Genomic DNA, 16,205 nt, shown 5'->3' on the forward strand with positions numbered 1-16,205 from the left:
GAGAGAGACAGAGCATGAGCAAGGAAGGGGCAGAAAGAGAGAGGGAGACACAGGATCTGAAGCAGGCTCCAGGCTCCAAGCTGTCAGGACAGAGTCCAACGCGGGGCTTGAACTCACAAACCACGAGATCATGATCTGAGCTGAAGTTTGATGCTTAACTGACTGAGCCACCCAGGTGCCCCTAAGGTTCTCATATTTTTTAAAGTCTGTTTAGAGTCTGTGTAATCTCATTTTTTTTTTTTTTTTACAGTTTAGCCGATAGTTTTGGAAACTGATACTTAAAATATGGCTGGAAGTCAAATGAACGTCTAAAGAAGAGCTTAGTTGCTTCACTGACCTCCATTTTTTAAGACAACTTGCTGCCACAATGTCAGTGTTCACCACACATAATAGAAACAACAGCGATATCCTTGGTATACCTTCTTCCCCAGGGAGTTCCTCGCTGAATGTCCTCACCCATGGTAGCAGACCTGAGCTGCATTTGATGTCGGATATGACAGAATGTGAACACGATGATCCATTATTGAGATCGGCAAGGAAAATCAGAGACATGAACAGTACTTATGTGATTTCTGCCTGTAAAAAAACAGGAGATGTACCTCTGACTCCTAACCCTGTAGGTAGATTGGCACTTCAGAGAAGAGTCACAAGGAACAAAGAATCCTCTTTGCTTGGCAGTGAGTTGGGAGACTCCGCCGAAAGCACCGCAGAAACACGTCTTACGTTGCGGCGGCGTGCTAAACCAGAATCAGTGGAGAAGCGGAAAACAGCTCAAACAGATTGTGGGGAAAAGTGGAAAACAACACAGAATGTGGGCAGTGCAGCCGAAAATGATGGTGCCTCACTGGAAGCTAGTACAAATGTAAGGACTGTACATAAAGATAAAAACCCTTGTATTGCACCGGTTGTACCTTTAGCGGCCCCAAAACGCATTAAAATGATGGCCGCTGAAAACCACAAAGAGACATTTGTTGCCCTCCCTGGGGCAAATGAAAAGGTCGCACTTAAGTACTTAAGTAACAGAGCACCCACTGGTTCCCAGGGTCAGACTGAAGCTGTTCCATCGGGACGCTTGGCAACCAAACCTCTTCCGAGCAAGGTGAACATCAAAGTGTCGGGGAACCTACCTCACAGAAGTATTGGGAAGGATACTGCAAAATCTGCAAATAAATTTGAAAGCTTAGAAAAAAGAAGAACACCTACAAAATACATCGCAGGACACCGATTGACACCGAAGTGTGACACATCACAGCTGACGAGCCCAGCTGCGTCGTCACTGCTGAAAAAGAGGGTGCCTAGCCTGCAAGCTACACAAAAGCGAACAAGTTCTCTGCCTGCAGATGAAAGGGAAAGGTCACGAGAAAATACACTCCCTCTTGAAGAGGAAACCGCAGGTCGGAACCCCCCTGCAGAGACAGACCCCTTAAAGGTGGAGAACAGTCAAGTGACAGTGGCGGTACGGGTGAGGCCTTTCAGCAAGAGGTATGTTACACCTTTTATGTTTTCTATTTATCATTATTATTTTAATGTTTATTTACTTTTGAGAGGTAGACGGAGTGTGAGCGGGGGAGGAGCAGAGAGAGAGGGAGACACAGAATCCAAGGCAGGCTCCAGGCTCTGAGCTGTCAGCACAGAGCCCGACGTGGGGCTCAAACTCACGAACCCTGAGACCATGACCTGAGCTGAAGTCGGACACTTAAGCGACTGAGCCACCCAGGCGCCCCTCACCTTTTAATGTCTAAGGCTGAGCTAGTGACACGTAATGTGTGTAATTCCTCTCTGCTTTTGGAAAGTGAGCGTATTCGCGTATCTTCAGGCGTGGCGTGGCATTTCTGTGTAGAGAGGACTTTTAGGTTTAGTTGTAGTTCCCTGAGTATTTTTGATGATTGGCTGTAAAATTAAAACATTGAAGTCACTGGAGTTTGCAAATGTAAATTTCTTTCGATGTACTGCTTTTAAAAAGTCGGAAATACTTAAGTCTCTAATGCAGTCTGCTTTCAAATCTGCAAGATATGGTGGGCTATTCTCTGTTTCCCTTAAAAAGAGCACTTGTTAGCTCACTTACTCCCCATAAAGGCCCTTCCAAAACCCCTTCCAGTGTAGAATCATCCCCATCATCATCTCTGATCTATAGTAGTTATAAATGCAGTGATATATTAGATTTGATTTTGATGGCAAAAAAAAAAAAAATCTGTCTCCAAAGTGATTGGGAATGAGATGGTCACAGATTACAGGTAAGGCTGAAAAAGATGGACGTGAATGTGGCATCTGATTATTTTTGAGTGTTTTACGGAGTGACCGTGAAAAGCTTCAGAGTTAGTAGTTTTTGACTTGTATATCTAAGCAAGATATGAGAGGATATGGTGGCAATGGGAAGGAGCCTCTAGTTTGAACCTAAATCAGTAGTTTGAGGCAAGTTACACAGTGCTTTAAAGCCTGTTAGTAAAAATGTGGGGTTAGTGACAGGTGAGAGAACTGAGGGTGAGTTGACTGGAGAGAGAGAGGGTGGGGAAACCTAAAAGGCCTCCAGAATCATGATAGGATGAGAGGCAACAGAAAGAACAGAGCTGGTAGGAACAAACCCCATGATGGAGGACTACCCCGAAGAGAACTTAGCGAGGGACCCAGTGCCTGATTCCAGACTCATCAGACAAGCCCTGTAAACTGTGTTTATAGCCCGGGTGGAGGGGCATTTGTCAAATTGATGAGGCAGGTGCTTTCCAGGACGAATTCTGATCTAAAGCAGAGTTGGGACAAAAAGGGGTATCTGGGACCAAACAAGGACCGATAATGTTCTCCTGCAAAGGTAGAGTAAGTGAAAGATTTCTACGTAGGTCTGAGATGGAAGAAGGATGGACATGAAGATCCATAATATTAAGGGAGATAACCTAACAGAGGGAGGCGCCTTTGGATTAACAGTAACAATAGCTAGTGGCCAAAAGAGATTTATGATTGAAATTATACTTAACTGAGTTTGTTGCACTTATATTTGCATTTCATGTCAGCTTCATATAGATCTGCACCTACAAAATTTATTTATATTAAAAAGTTTCCAGATTTGAACTGAAGAGTATAGGTAGGTTATAGTAGGTGGGATGAGAGAAGGGAGAGCTCAAGAGAAAAAGGAAAAAGATGGAAAATCCTGTAAAAGGAGGGTAACTTTTCAGATAACATTTTTGGAACTCCATTTGCCCTTTAAGTGGTGGCAACTGGAGCCAGGGGAAGTATATTTTGGAAAACCACCATAATTATGTTAGCTGGTCTGCACTGTCCACGGAAAACTAAAGAATTATCTTGCCCTACAGGAATTTTATATTTAACTGGTTTTGAGGTTCTTATTATATTTCATGGGAAAAATACTCAAAATAATTAAAATAACTTAATAGTTTTCTTTCTGCTTCTTTTTCTTTTTTCTTTCTTTCTTTCTTTTCTTTTTTTTTGTGCTTCTTTTAAAGAGAGAAGGTTGAAAAAGCATCCCAGGTGGTCTTCATGGATGGAGAGGAAATCGCTGTGGAACATCCCGACATGAAACAAGTTTATAATTTTATTTATGATGTTGCATTCTGGTCTTTTGATGAATCCCATCCAAACTATGCCAGCCAGACAACTGTTTATGAGACCCTAGCCGTTCCGCTCCTGGAACGAGCCTTTGAAGGCTACAATGCCTGTCTCTTTGCTTATGGTCAGACCGGCTCTGGAAAATCATATACGTAAGTTTTATTCCAAGTACAATTATTGAGAAACCTTTAAGTCTTTGGTGAGAAGCAGCATGGTTTGATAGAAAGAATGTGGTTTTGAAACCATACAGATCTAGGCTCAGATCTCATCCATTTTATATACCGGTTCTGCAAACTTGGGCAAGTTACTTAACCTCTGGGCTTCAGCTTATGCAGAAGATACTGTTTAGCTTGTAAGTGTCAATGGCCCATTTGACTGTACATTATATTTCTTGTATAAACCAAAGCCCTGAGAGGTTATTTTGTAAGTATTCTTGTGAGAATTAAAAGTAAGTCATCTGATAAATGGTAATGGTATACCTGTCCTAGAAGGAGATACTCAGAATTTTAACAGTAGCTAACGTTTACTGAGTTCTTACTATATTCCAGGAACTGTATTAAAGACTCTGCTTATACTGTCTCACAACAACCCTCTGAATTAGATAGTTCCTATTTATTCCCATTTTATAGAAGAGGAAATTGAGGTTTATTGGGGTCAAGTATCTTGTCCAGGGTCACAGACCTAATAAGTGGTGAGATCAAGATTTGAACTCCGGAAGATATGGCTTCAGAGCCTACATTATTAGATTTTAATGAGGTTTAATTAGCTTGCTTCCCATTCACTCCCAAACCCTTTTCCCCAAAAAGAATTTTAAAAATGCTAATTTTATGTAACTTCTCCCCCGCACCCCACTCCCCATTTATTATGTATTTTTCAGGATGATGGGACTTAGTGAGGAACCAGGAATAATTCCAAGGTTTTGTGAAGATCTTTTTGCTCAAGTAGCCAAAAAACAAACCCAAGAGGTATGTTCTCATCTGTAAACCTTCATATCAGACTAGAAAACAGTCAAATCAAATTAAAATCAGAGTCCTCGCCACTAAGGAAATAATGGAAGATGTGCTGTGAGAGAATATACAAGATAAGAGGGAGATAGGTTTTCTTAGATGAGGGAACAACTGAGCTTATTTTGGAAGGAAACAGCAGTTATTAGCTTGGTGAAGAGGGGGAAGGACATTCTAGGCAGTGGGAGCAGTGTGTGCAAAGATTTGAAAACGAGAAGGTAGGGGGGCGCCTGGGTGTCTCAGTCAGTTGAGTGTCCAGTTTTGGCTCTGGTCATAATCTCGCGGTTGGTAAGTTCGAGCCCCACATCGGCCTAGCTGCTGTCAGCACAGAAGCTGTCAGTGCAGAGCCTGCTTCAGATCCTCTGTCCCCCTCTCTCTCTGCCCCACCCCCACTTGTGCTCTCTCAAAAAATAAATAAGCATTAAAAAAAAAAAAGTAGAGAGACTTTGGGAATCTATAAATTGTTTACTTTAAGCATGGAATCTGAGGGTGGGGGTGACAAGAGATGAAACTAAAGAAGCAGGCAGAACTCAGCTTGTGAAGGACTTTATGAGTCATGCTTCCAGGAATCTGAAAGGCTATAGAAGGTCAACAGGGAAGTCAAAGGATCATCTTTGTTCTTAAAAAAAAAAAAAGATAGCTCTGGCTGCAGTGTGGCGAATGGATTGAAAGGAAGTAGAACTAACTGGATGCAAAGAGATCAGCTGTGGGACTTGTAAACTGTGTAAGGAAGGCATGACAAGGAGCTAGATTAAGTCAGTGACTGTAGGGTTAAACATTTGAGAGATCTTAGTAAGTAGAACTTATCTTCTTTGAAGAAATGTCTATTCAAGTCGTTTGCCTATTTTTTAACTGGGTTGTTTGTCTTTTTGTTGTTGAGCTGTAAGAGATCTTTATATATTCTGGATACTAGAACCTTATCAGAGCTATGATTTGCAAAAAAAACACAAGGGTTTTTTAAAATAAGTTGCATGCTGTGTCTCTATTCCTCCTACTAGGTCAGCTACCACCTCGAAATGAGCTTTTTTGAAGTATATAATGAAAAAATTCATGACCTTCTGGCTTGTAAAGGTGAAAATGGGCAGAGAAAGCAACCAGTAAGATTGAAACAATTTATAATTTGCTTTTAATTTGTTTTTGTAAATGCATGTAGTTATATTGGTTCTCAAGATGATCTAGAGAGCTTACATTTTGACTAAAATTGCTGTTAAATGATAGCAAATGCTTGGAATCTACAGTCTAAATAAGTAAATCGATAGTAAATAAGCTGAATGTTATTGTTAGTGGAAATTAACTTAGGTATCAAATTTAACCTCTTGTAAAGCAAATATTGTATACAAATTAAAGATAAAATATTTGTTCCAGAGTTGAGTCGGACCACTTAAGTCAAATGCCAAATCCCTAAAAGTCTATAAAAGCCAAAACCAGAAGTTTAAAAACTGTGTTGTTATTATAGAATATGTATTTTACCAGATTATTTAGCAAATTGATAACATTTGTGGTTACAAAGTTTAAAATGTATAATGTAAAACTGAAAACAATTTTAACTGTCTGAAATTTATCGAACATATTTTAGAGACATATTTAGAAGCATAGAGATACTAGTTACTGCAGGTCTTAAGAATAAAGAACTAGTAAGATATTTGATGCTACAGTCAACTGTAGCATATTGTGCGATTAGAAAACAGTTTGGATATCGAAATTGTCTTAATGCCTTACAGATTTGTGTTTGTGAGAACCTTTATATTTACCCCTGGGTCAAGTAAAGGCAAATCTCTTTGCCTTAAACTCAAAATATAGACAAAAAAAATCATTTAAAATTATATTTTATATGAAATAATTTGTCATGCCCTTAATAGTGCCAATGTTTGCTTCCACTAGCTGAGAGTAAGGGAGCATCCTGTTTCTGGACCATATGTTGAAGCTCTGTCAATGTAAGTGTTTGGCTCAGCAAGAGCAAGGAGAAAAGCAATGAGTAGAGTGAATATTGTTCTCATTTGCCTCCCCAGCTTTGAAACCCTGGATAACTATTTAGCCTTCTATTCTTAACATTATTCAAATAACCATTCCTTCTCTTTCCAACTAGAGTGTGGGCTGCGTGTTTTTGTATTTGTTTATGTATTTCACAACATGTGTAAAGTGCCGAGCGTAGAGTGTTATGCTGTGTGTGAAATACTTGATTTTTCTCCCTACCCCCCGCCTTTTCCCCATTAAGTTAAGCCTTCCCTCTTGAGCTGCTTTATATATCTATTACTTGAAGCTGAAGAGGGGAGAAGGCAATAAGATAAGGTCAGTGTTGAGAGTGTGAAACATACTGAGTCATTTACTTCATCTTTCAACACTCCCAAATGCTTTCTTATTTTTTATTTTTATTATTTATTTATTTTTTAATTTACATCCAAGTTAGTTAGCATATAGTGCAACAGTGATTTCAGGAGTAGATTCCTTAATGCCCCTTACCCATTTAGCCCATCCCCCCCTCCCACAACCCCTCTAGCAACCCTCTGTTTATTCTCTATATTTAAGAGTCTCTTATGTTTTGTCTCCCTCCCTGTTTTTGTATGATTTTTGCTTCCCTTCCCTTATGTTCATCTGTTTTGTATCTTAAATTCCTCATATGAGTGAATATATGATATTTGTCTTTCTCTGACTAATTTCGCTTAGCATAATACCCTCCAGTTTTATCCACGTAGTTGCAAATCGCAAGATTTCATTCTTTTTGATTGCCGAGGAATACTCCATTGTATCTATATACCACATCTTCTTTATCCGTCCATCCGTTGATGGACATTTGGGCTCTTTCCATACTTTGGCCATTGTTGATAGCGCTGCTATAAACATTGGGGTGCATGTGCCCCTTCGAAACAGCACACCTGTATCCCTTGGATAAATGCCTAGTAGTGCAATTGCTGGGTTGTAGGGTGGTTCTATTTTTAGCTTTTTGAGGAACCTCTGTACTGTTTTCCAGAGTGGCTGCACCAGTTTGCATTCCCACTAAATGCTTTCTTAAGGGAAAGGGAAAGTGATTAGGAATGGATTCGGCTCCATTTAATAAAACTGGGATTATGTTAAGATCCATACATACCAGCATATCCACCCCCATGTATACATCAAGTGTATGTTTTAGTCTCATGAATTAGACTTGAAAATTATAATGTTAAGAGCTAAGCTGCTTCATTAATTAAAATCATACTTTTTGGTAAAATTAAAGCATTTTATTTTCTACCCTTCAAAAATGGAGATAGTGAAAGATTCTGTGAGAATCAGTATAATAATACCTATGAATTATTCAATTGTGGTCGTTAGAGGGTAATTATATAATTGAGAGGTTATTATATTATGAGAATAAGAGTGTAATAATCAGTTAAATTGATTTTGTCTTCTTACTTTTTAAAAATAGGAATGTTGTCAGTTCTTACTCTGATATCCAGGTAAGATTGATTGTGTTTTATTTTCTTTCCACTAGATAAAGATCATAATCTTAAGTATTCATAAGAATCTTTCTCCTTAATTACTACTTACATAAGTAAAAAGTTAATCTTGTTAATTCATTATGAGCTGATTTTGTTTGTTAAACTTTAATCAAAAGAATTACTCTTCTTAACTAAAAATAAAAGTTGACGATCATAGTAGCTGAGAGTTATTGAAATAGCATTTTAAAAATATGATTTGCCTGGCTGGCTCATTTGGTAGAGCATGTGACTCTTGATCTTGGGGTTATGAATTTGAGCCCCAAGTTGGGCATAGAGATAACTCAAACGTAATAAAATCTTAAAAAAATAAAAAATAAAAAAAGGTGTGATTTCCTGTTTCAGATACCTGTGATGGAAACAAAATTGACAATGGGAATACAAATTATTAAATGATAAACATGTATTTATTTCATTTTATAAACAGATTATAAAGCATATATGTTGCCAAACATGCTTATGTAACTTTTTGTTCCTTAATTTGTTCCGATAAATTTTAGTTTACAGTTCTGACCTCCCTCTCTTCTTTCCTCTAAGAGTTGGCTAGAATTGGGAAATAAACAAAGAGCGACGGCTGCTACTGGTATGAATGATAAAAGCTCCCGATCACATTCAGTTTTTACCCTGGTGATGACCCAGACCAAGGTATTCTTTCTGTTGATTGTTTTCTTATGTAAGATAACGACTGTATTCAGGTTTTATGTTTTTCTTATTTTATTCTTTAAATCAAAGGTAAGAGTATAGTAATCTATATATATAACATAATTGGAATTGAGTATACACAATATAACTGAATGAATTTTAGTATATATGGCAGGGTTTTTTTTTGCTGTTTAAAAAGTCAATAACATGATTATTAATTTATATTATTGGTGTTATCATATCAATATATGATAATAGGTTATCAATATATGGTAATTGTATAGTATTTGGAAAAACCTATCAGAAAGTCAGAGATTTAAAAAAATTCAGCCATAGGTTCCGCTACTCAAATAAAGCATCTCTAAATATTGTGGTATATTTTAGTTATTTTACAGTCACACTTAAACACATTTACAAGATCTACAACAATTTTATGCTATTAAAATTCTTTGCCAAATATAATTTTTCATAGCTGTGAAATATTCCATTGACTATTCCAGTTCCTCAAGTTTTTCTCTACTGTTGGACATTTATGTTGCTTTTAAATACCTTGCTCCTTTAATGTTGGGATAAACAACACCTTTGTGTTCATTAAGCTTTTGCTCTATTTATGGTTTTTTTTCTTTAATAGAGTAGTTGTGAGTTTTTCTCTCTTTAAAGTCACTTCTTTGTGGCATAATGCAAGCATTACTCCGTATATTCTTGGATATGTATGCATTATAAGTTGTCACAGATTCATGAAGGGATAGTTTCAAAAATAAATGAGTGGTTTGTAATCTTGTATAACTTTCCATTTCAAGACTTACATTGATAGCAAGTCGTAGAAGAATTTATGACATACTATTTTACTATCATTTTGCTACAGATAGAATCTGTGGAAGGTGAAGAACATGATCACAGAATAACAAGTCGGATAAACTTGATAGATCTGGCGGGCAGTGAACGCTGCTCCACAGCTCAGACTAGCGGAGAGCGCCTGAAGGTAAATATGAGGCTTTGGTGGGGCACCTGGCTGGCTCAGTCAGTGGAGCATGTGACTCGATCTCGGGGTTGTGAGTTCAATCCCCACGTTGGGTGTAGAGATTAATTAAAGAAGTAAAATCTTTACCAAAAAATATGAGGCTTTTCTAATTTTGATAAAACTTATTCCCCACAGCATTATTTTTAGGAGATTAATATGAAATATATTTAGCAAGAGCAACAGCAACAATAAAAAACAAAAAACTTTATGTGCAGTTTATAGATTGCATTGCTGTGGTTTAAAACGAGATCTTTACCTTTCGTTTATGTTTACTTTTTAAAGAAAATTAGTAAATTTTGAGTTGTAAAAAGGTGGTAGTTTATGGTAGAAAATATTTACTCAATAATTATATGAGGGAAGGAATATATTTTGTGAAATAAATTTATTGCTGAGCAGTTATTTTAAATTAGATGTTATTATCTTGTATGCAGGAAGGTGTGAGTATTAACAAGTCCCTGCTCACATTGGGAAAGGTTATATCTGCGCTTTCTGAACAAGCAAACCGGAAGAGAGGTTTTGTTCCTTACCGTGAATCTGTTCTTACATGGCAAGTATCTTTTGAAGTACAAAGAATTGTATAAAATATAGTGAATACTGTGGGGAAAAGAACAATTGACTGACTTCATGTAGCTTTGGGACAGAGCAGAAGTGCTTAGTGGTGTGAATTCTGGAGCTGACCTACATGGATTTGAATCTCAGCTCTGCATCCTATAAGCTATGTGACTTTGGTCAAATCCTTAATACTCTAAGAATTTTTTTTTTTATTTATTTATTTTTAACGTTTATTTATTTTTGAGACAGAGAGAGACAGAGCATGAACAGGGGAGGGGCAGAGAGAGAGGGAGACACAGAATCCGAAACAGGCTCCAGGCTCTGAGCTGTCAGCACAGAGCCTGATGCGGGGCTCGAACTCATAGACCATGAGATCATGACCTGAGCTGAAGTCGGACACTTAACCGACCAAGCCACCCAGGCGCCCCAAATCCTTAATACTCTAGTCTGTTTCCTCCTCTGTAAAATGGGGATAATAACAATGCCTACCTCTTAGGGTTATAGTGAAGATTAAATAATTAACATAAAACTCTTAATACATAGTATGTTCTATATCCATGTAAGCACCTGTTACTATACTTACTATTTTTAGTGCTTAATGTTTAATGTTTGATATCACCGAACATGTTGGTATGTGTGTAAAGTGAAATTGTCTTGTTTATTTGGCTAGCATTTTAAGCGTTCAATATGTGTTTTCATTAATGAATATGTTTTCATAAATCAGATACATTACATTCAAATTACATTTGTATAGATTTAATATCTACTTGTGACAAGCATTAATACATCATAATTCTGGTAAGGACTGTGTCTCTACTTGACAGCAACATGTCTTTACAATTGGCTTATTAGAATGTAGTTGTCGCCTCAAAACACGTAAGGGAAAATCTGATTTGTGTGTGTGTGTGCCTTTTGAAAGTTAAAGAATAGTGAAATTCATTCTGCATTAATAAAGATAGGCATTTTAGTCTCATACTACCTTTTTTCTTCTAAAGTAAGGCTTTTGCATATAGTAGAAAACAAAATTTTTGTTTATATGTCCATTCATCATATTCAATATGAGCACCTGTTCAGAAAGGTTGTGGTAGCACTGGAACTACAGGGATGAGCAACACACATCGTTTGTTTCCTGAAGTAGCTCAGAGTCTAGCCTGGGGAGAGGGAAGAGCTACCTTACTAAATACTTGATGGTTAGCCATATTTTAAAATCTTTGCATTGGTTATTGTTTCATGAAACAATATAAAAAGTATAAAAGGAAATAAAATGTTCGTGAGATCTAAAAGTAGCTACAAATATCAAAAAAGCTCTGAATGGTGGGGTGCCTGGCTGGTTCAGTCGGCAGAGCATGCGACTGATCTCAGGGTCATGAGTTCAAGCCCTACAATGGCCACAGAGCTTATTAAAAAAAAAAAAAAGTTCGGAATGGTGTTTGAGTGAAGAGTATAATTCTGTGTTTTATACCCTATTAGCTTGTTTTGTGCTTTCTAGATAATCACTGCTATTAAGTTGTTGTAGAAGCAAAGTCTAATTATAACTTACTTCCCTTGAAGGCTGTTAAAAGAAAGTCTGGGTGGAAACTCAAAAACTGCAATGATTGCTACAGTCAGTCCTGCTGCCAGCAACATTGAGGAAACATTAAGCACGCTTAGATACGCCAGCCAAGCCCGCATGATAATCAATATCGCCAAAGTAAATGAAGATATGAATGCTAAGTTAATTAGAGGTGACTATGTTTCTAAAAATTTAAAAATTATTTTGTAACAGTTAAATCTCAAATATTAATTTTAGTCATGAAAATGTGCAATTTAAGAAAATTAAAGATTTTTCTTTCATACTTATTTATAATAGATTTTAGTCATCATTCTACAGTGATGGTGGAAGTGATGATGGAAGGACAATGGGAAAGAGAATAAAGAAACCATCAGGAAAACTGCATAGAAAATAGAGAGTGGGTAAAGGGGAAATAGCAAGTATAGCAAAATCATCTTACAGACTGACCCATAGATGCATACAGCAAAATAACAATAATATTATTTACTATTTTTTCTCTTATGACCTTTTCTCCATTGTCATTCTGTTTATCAGCTCTACTCTTGCTTAATTCATTGATCTAAAAGATAGTGATCCTGGGTGCCTGGGTGGCTCAGTCGGTTGAGCGTCTGACTCTTGATTTCGGCTCAAGTGATGCAGGGTTGTGGGATTGAGCCCCGCATCAGGTTCTGTGCTGAGCATGGAGCCTGCTTGGGATTCTCTCTCTGTCTCTCTGTCTCTCTCCCTCCCTCTGCCCCTCTTCCCTGCTCATGCACTCTCTCCATGTATAAAATAAAATACAGGGACGCCTGGGTGGCTCAGTCGGTTGGGCGTCCGACTTTGGCTCAGGTCATGATCTTGCAGTCCTTGAGTTCAAGCCCCACATCAGTCTCTGTGTTGACAGCGTAGAGCCTGGAGCCTGTTTCAGATTCTATGTCTCCCTCTCTCTCTGCCTGTCCCCTGCTCATGGTCTGTCTCTCTCTCTCTCTCAAAAATAAATAAAGATTAAAAAAAGAAATTAAAATAAATAAATAAATAAATAAATAAATAAATAAATAAATAAATAAAAAAGATAGTGATCTAAAGGCTTGAGTTTCTAGCAAAGGCCTAACTTCATTTATGCTAAATACTACATTCTGTTTATCTCTTGGGAATCACCTGCTGAGGATGGGCTTGAGCACCTGCTAGGAACCCTTGATTTGTGCAGTTTCTCTTGGCTTATGTGGAACTACCATCTTGTCATAGTCCTTTGTCCTCTGGTCCTTTTGAGCACCAGAGGGTGAATAGCTACTTCAGAGGAGAAGGCCAGAGAAGAACGAGTTTATTGTATCACAGTCCATTTTCTCTCTTTTGGATTCCCCTCTCTTTCACAAATAGGGCTGTTTTCATTAAAAATAAGTATTCTGAATTCCAGCTTGAAAAATCTTTGATTTTTATCAGACATGTTTTTATGAGTAAGGTTTGCCAGGGCCGTCCTAGTTTATATCTGCTGTCTCAGTGTGATGAATAGTTCTGCCTTTCCTTCTCAAAAGTGTCCCACTTTGGACACTACATTATATGGCCATAGTGTTTATGAGGCAGTCGGGGGGTGGGGGTGGAATTCATTAACCTGGGAGCACTTTTTCAGGTTAAGTAGGGATTTATAGGTAATGTAAGTAAAGTAAAATTGATTTCTGCAAATATTGTTTTATTTAATAATATTTAAAATTTCAAGTAAGATTGGAGGATTAAGCCTCCTGTGGTAGTTATTACATACCAGATGTTGTTAATCATGCATCTTTTTACAAATATTTAGAATTGAAAGCGGAAATTGAAAAGCTAAAAGCTGCTCAAAGAAACAGCCGAAATATTGACCCCGAACGATATAGGCTGTGCCGGCAAGAAATAACATCCTTAAGAATGAAACTGCATCAACAGGAAAGAGACATGGCGGAGATGCACAGGTGGAATGTAGTCAGTACTTCAGATGTCAGGGTGTTGTCTGGACTCATTGGACTGGTGGGGCTGGGGCTGGTGGAGAGGGAGGAGCTTGGGAGGGGTCTGCAGCTCTGTTTCTCTACTTTCTGTGTGAACAGAGCAGTCCATCCCAGACTGTCATTTGTTAAATATTCCGAAGTGGCTTCCTAATCTTTACTGATGGTCTTTTGAGTCTCAGTATTACGTGTCTGGATATTTTTAACTCTATTATTTTTGTCTTTGGAAAGAGCCTGGAAAGAAAAATTTGAACAAGCCGAAAAAAGAAAACTTCAAGAAACAAAGGAGTTACAGGTATCATTTCAACTCTCTAAACTGATTTGAAAATTAAATAAAGATGACAGTAAATATGCAAATCTAATTTCTCAAATACTCATTGCATACTCTGTACAAAGCAATACCATAAACAGAACTGGTGTAAAGAAGTGTCGAGATAAAGATTGTGATTAGTTAGAGCCCATGGCTGTGTTGGAAAGTTAAAATATAAACAAACCATCTAATTCTATTTACTTTGGTTCAACAAATATTAAATATTTGTGCTGTGCTGGGCATGGGGGTGGCCCAAGATGAATAAAATGTAGTTTTGGCCCTCAGAGAGCATGTGATCTGAAGGGAGGTTTACAAAATGTAAATAGATGAGGGAAATGCAGTTTGACTTGACTCAGTTGAACCATATGACACTGCCATTTTTTAGATAAAAAATGGTTGAACACTGGGAGGGTCATGGGGTCATGTGGTTCAATCTAATGCAATGAAAAGCATATAAAAGGTAGAGAGCAGGAGATGGGAGGGAGTAATTAACTTTGATTGGGATGGTTATTAAGGAGGACTTTAAAGAGAAAGAGACAAGATTTTGTTAGGCTACCAAAGTCAAGATTTCTAAGCAACAAGTCCCATATTCAGAATCATGGAGGGACAACACAGCTTGGATGTTCATGGAATTAACTTGTTTATTAATGCTGGTGACAGAGATTAGACTGGAGGGAGATGCAAGATTCAGATCATGACATAGTTACGAATTTGAATTTAGGTGACTAGGAGCTACTGAAGGGCTCTAAATGGAAAGGGAGTGACATGCGTAGACTTGTGTTTTAATAGATTATTCTGGTAATGGTGGATTTGACGGAGGAAAGACTGATGATGTGTGGGGAGATTATTCATGTAGGAGCCTGTTACCATGTTTAAGGCAAGAGATGGTAAGAGCTTGGAGGAAAGAAGTGGTGGGGGAATGTCTAGTGGAGGAGCTGGATTCATGAGATAGAAAGGCGTTAAAATTGATAGGCGCAGAGGGTGTTTTTCGATGTGTGTGTTGAGAGAAATGGAAAAGTAAAGAATGATGCCCAGGTTTCTGAAGTGTGTGCACTGCATTGTGAAATTATGAAGTCATCAGTGTGGTCAAAGAAGTCCGACGACAGTGGGTTAAAGAATGACTAAGGAAATAGAGCCATACATGTAAACCTGAAAACCTCAAGTGGGAACTGAAGGAATCAGGAAGGGGCTGTGAGATTGTGGGGAAATTTTATTTTGTTCCTTTTGGTTTTGTTTCTTTAAAGGATGGAAGAGACTTAAACTTTTTTTAATTAATTTATTTATTTACTTAATTTTGAGAGAGAGCTAGAAAGCCTGAACAGGGGAGGGGCAGAGAGAGAGAGGGAGAGAGAATCTCAATCAGGCTCCATGCTGTCAGGCTCCGAGCCTGATGCAGAGCTTGATCTCAGAAACCATGAAATCATGACCTGAGCTGAAAACAAGAGTCAGACGCTTAACCCACTGAGTCATGCACCCTGACTTAAACTTTTTTATAGGAATCAAAAGCCCTTAATGGAATGAGGTTCTAAAGGGAGATGGGAGAGCATGGGTCAAGGGCAAAGGTATTGGCAGCGAAGGAAACACTTCAAATGATTGGTAGGTAAAGTATCATAAGAATTGAGCGGAAGGGTGGAATATTCCTTGGTAGTGGTCAGTCCAGCTTCACAGAAGTGAGATTTGAGTTTTGAAGATTTGGCTTTGAAGCTTGGGCAAGATTTTGATAGGCAGAAAAAAGGAAGAGTGCATTCTAGGAAAGGAAAATTATGTGAGAGTAAAGGTATAAAAGTTTAAGGTGTGCTCAGAAGAGGATGTGTAGATCAGTTTTATGGGAGCAGGCAGTTTGTATAAGGTCATAGGGAGATAAAATTGGCAGCATATGTTATGGTTAGTTTATTGATTTTCAAGCTAAGAAATTTGTTTTATCCTGTGTGAACCGGAAAGTGATTGAAACTGACCAGGGAGTTGACATTTTGAGAATACTCTTTCAGGAGCATTAATTTGGTATAGGATGTAAGATGGACTGAAGACAGGAGGAAGTGTTGACAGGGCGATCAGGAGGCTGCTGCAGTCGTTCAAGTATGAGGTGATAAGGGTGTGAACTAAGGTGATGGCAGCAGACACAGCAAAAGGAACTGACCCATTCT

The 16,205-nt window shown here is 38.0% G+C and overlaps 1 protein-coding gene across 1 annotated transcript in view; it reads left to right on the forward strand.

The window, feature by feature from the left end:
- Positions 1-266: 266 nt before the first annotated feature.
- The window catches only part of KIF14 (kinesin family member 14), a 52,810-nt gene continuing 36,871 nt past the window's right edge, over positions 267-16,205 (forward strand). The window contains exons 1-12 of the mRNA XM_053909085.1: positions 267-1,482; positions 3,456-3,710; positions 4,436-4,523; positions 5,561-5,659; positions 6,444-6,496; positions 7,963-7,993; positions 8,570-8,677; positions 9,540-9,656; positions 10,127-10,242; positions 11,799-11,971; positions 13,574-13,721; positions 13,983-14,046. Coding sequence (XP_053765060.1) covers positions 368-1,482; positions 3,456-3,710; positions 4,436-4,523; positions 5,561-5,659; positions 6,444-6,496; positions 7,963-7,993; positions 8,570-8,677; positions 9,540-9,656; positions 10,127-10,242; positions 11,799-11,971; positions 13,574-13,721; positions 13,983-14,046 — 2,367 coding nt within the window. The 5' untranslated portion in view covers positions 267-367. The remainder of the gene's footprint in view (positions 1,483-3,455; positions 3,711-4,435; positions 4,524-5,560; positions 5,660-6,443; positions 6,497-7,962; positions 7,994-8,569; positions 8,678-9,539; positions 9,657-10,126; positions 10,243-11,798; positions 11,972-13,573; positions 13,722-13,982; positions 14,047-16,205) is intronic.

The sequence above is a fragment of the Panthera pardus genome, unplaced genomic scaffold (assembly GCF_024362965.1).
Source record: "Panthera pardus isolate Hobbes unplaced genomic scaffold, ASM2436296v1 HiC_scaffold_21, whole genome shotgun sequence".
In the NCBI taxonomy this organism is placed as follows: Eukaryota; Metazoa; Chordata; class Mammalia; order Carnivora; family Felidae; genus Panthera; species Panthera pardus.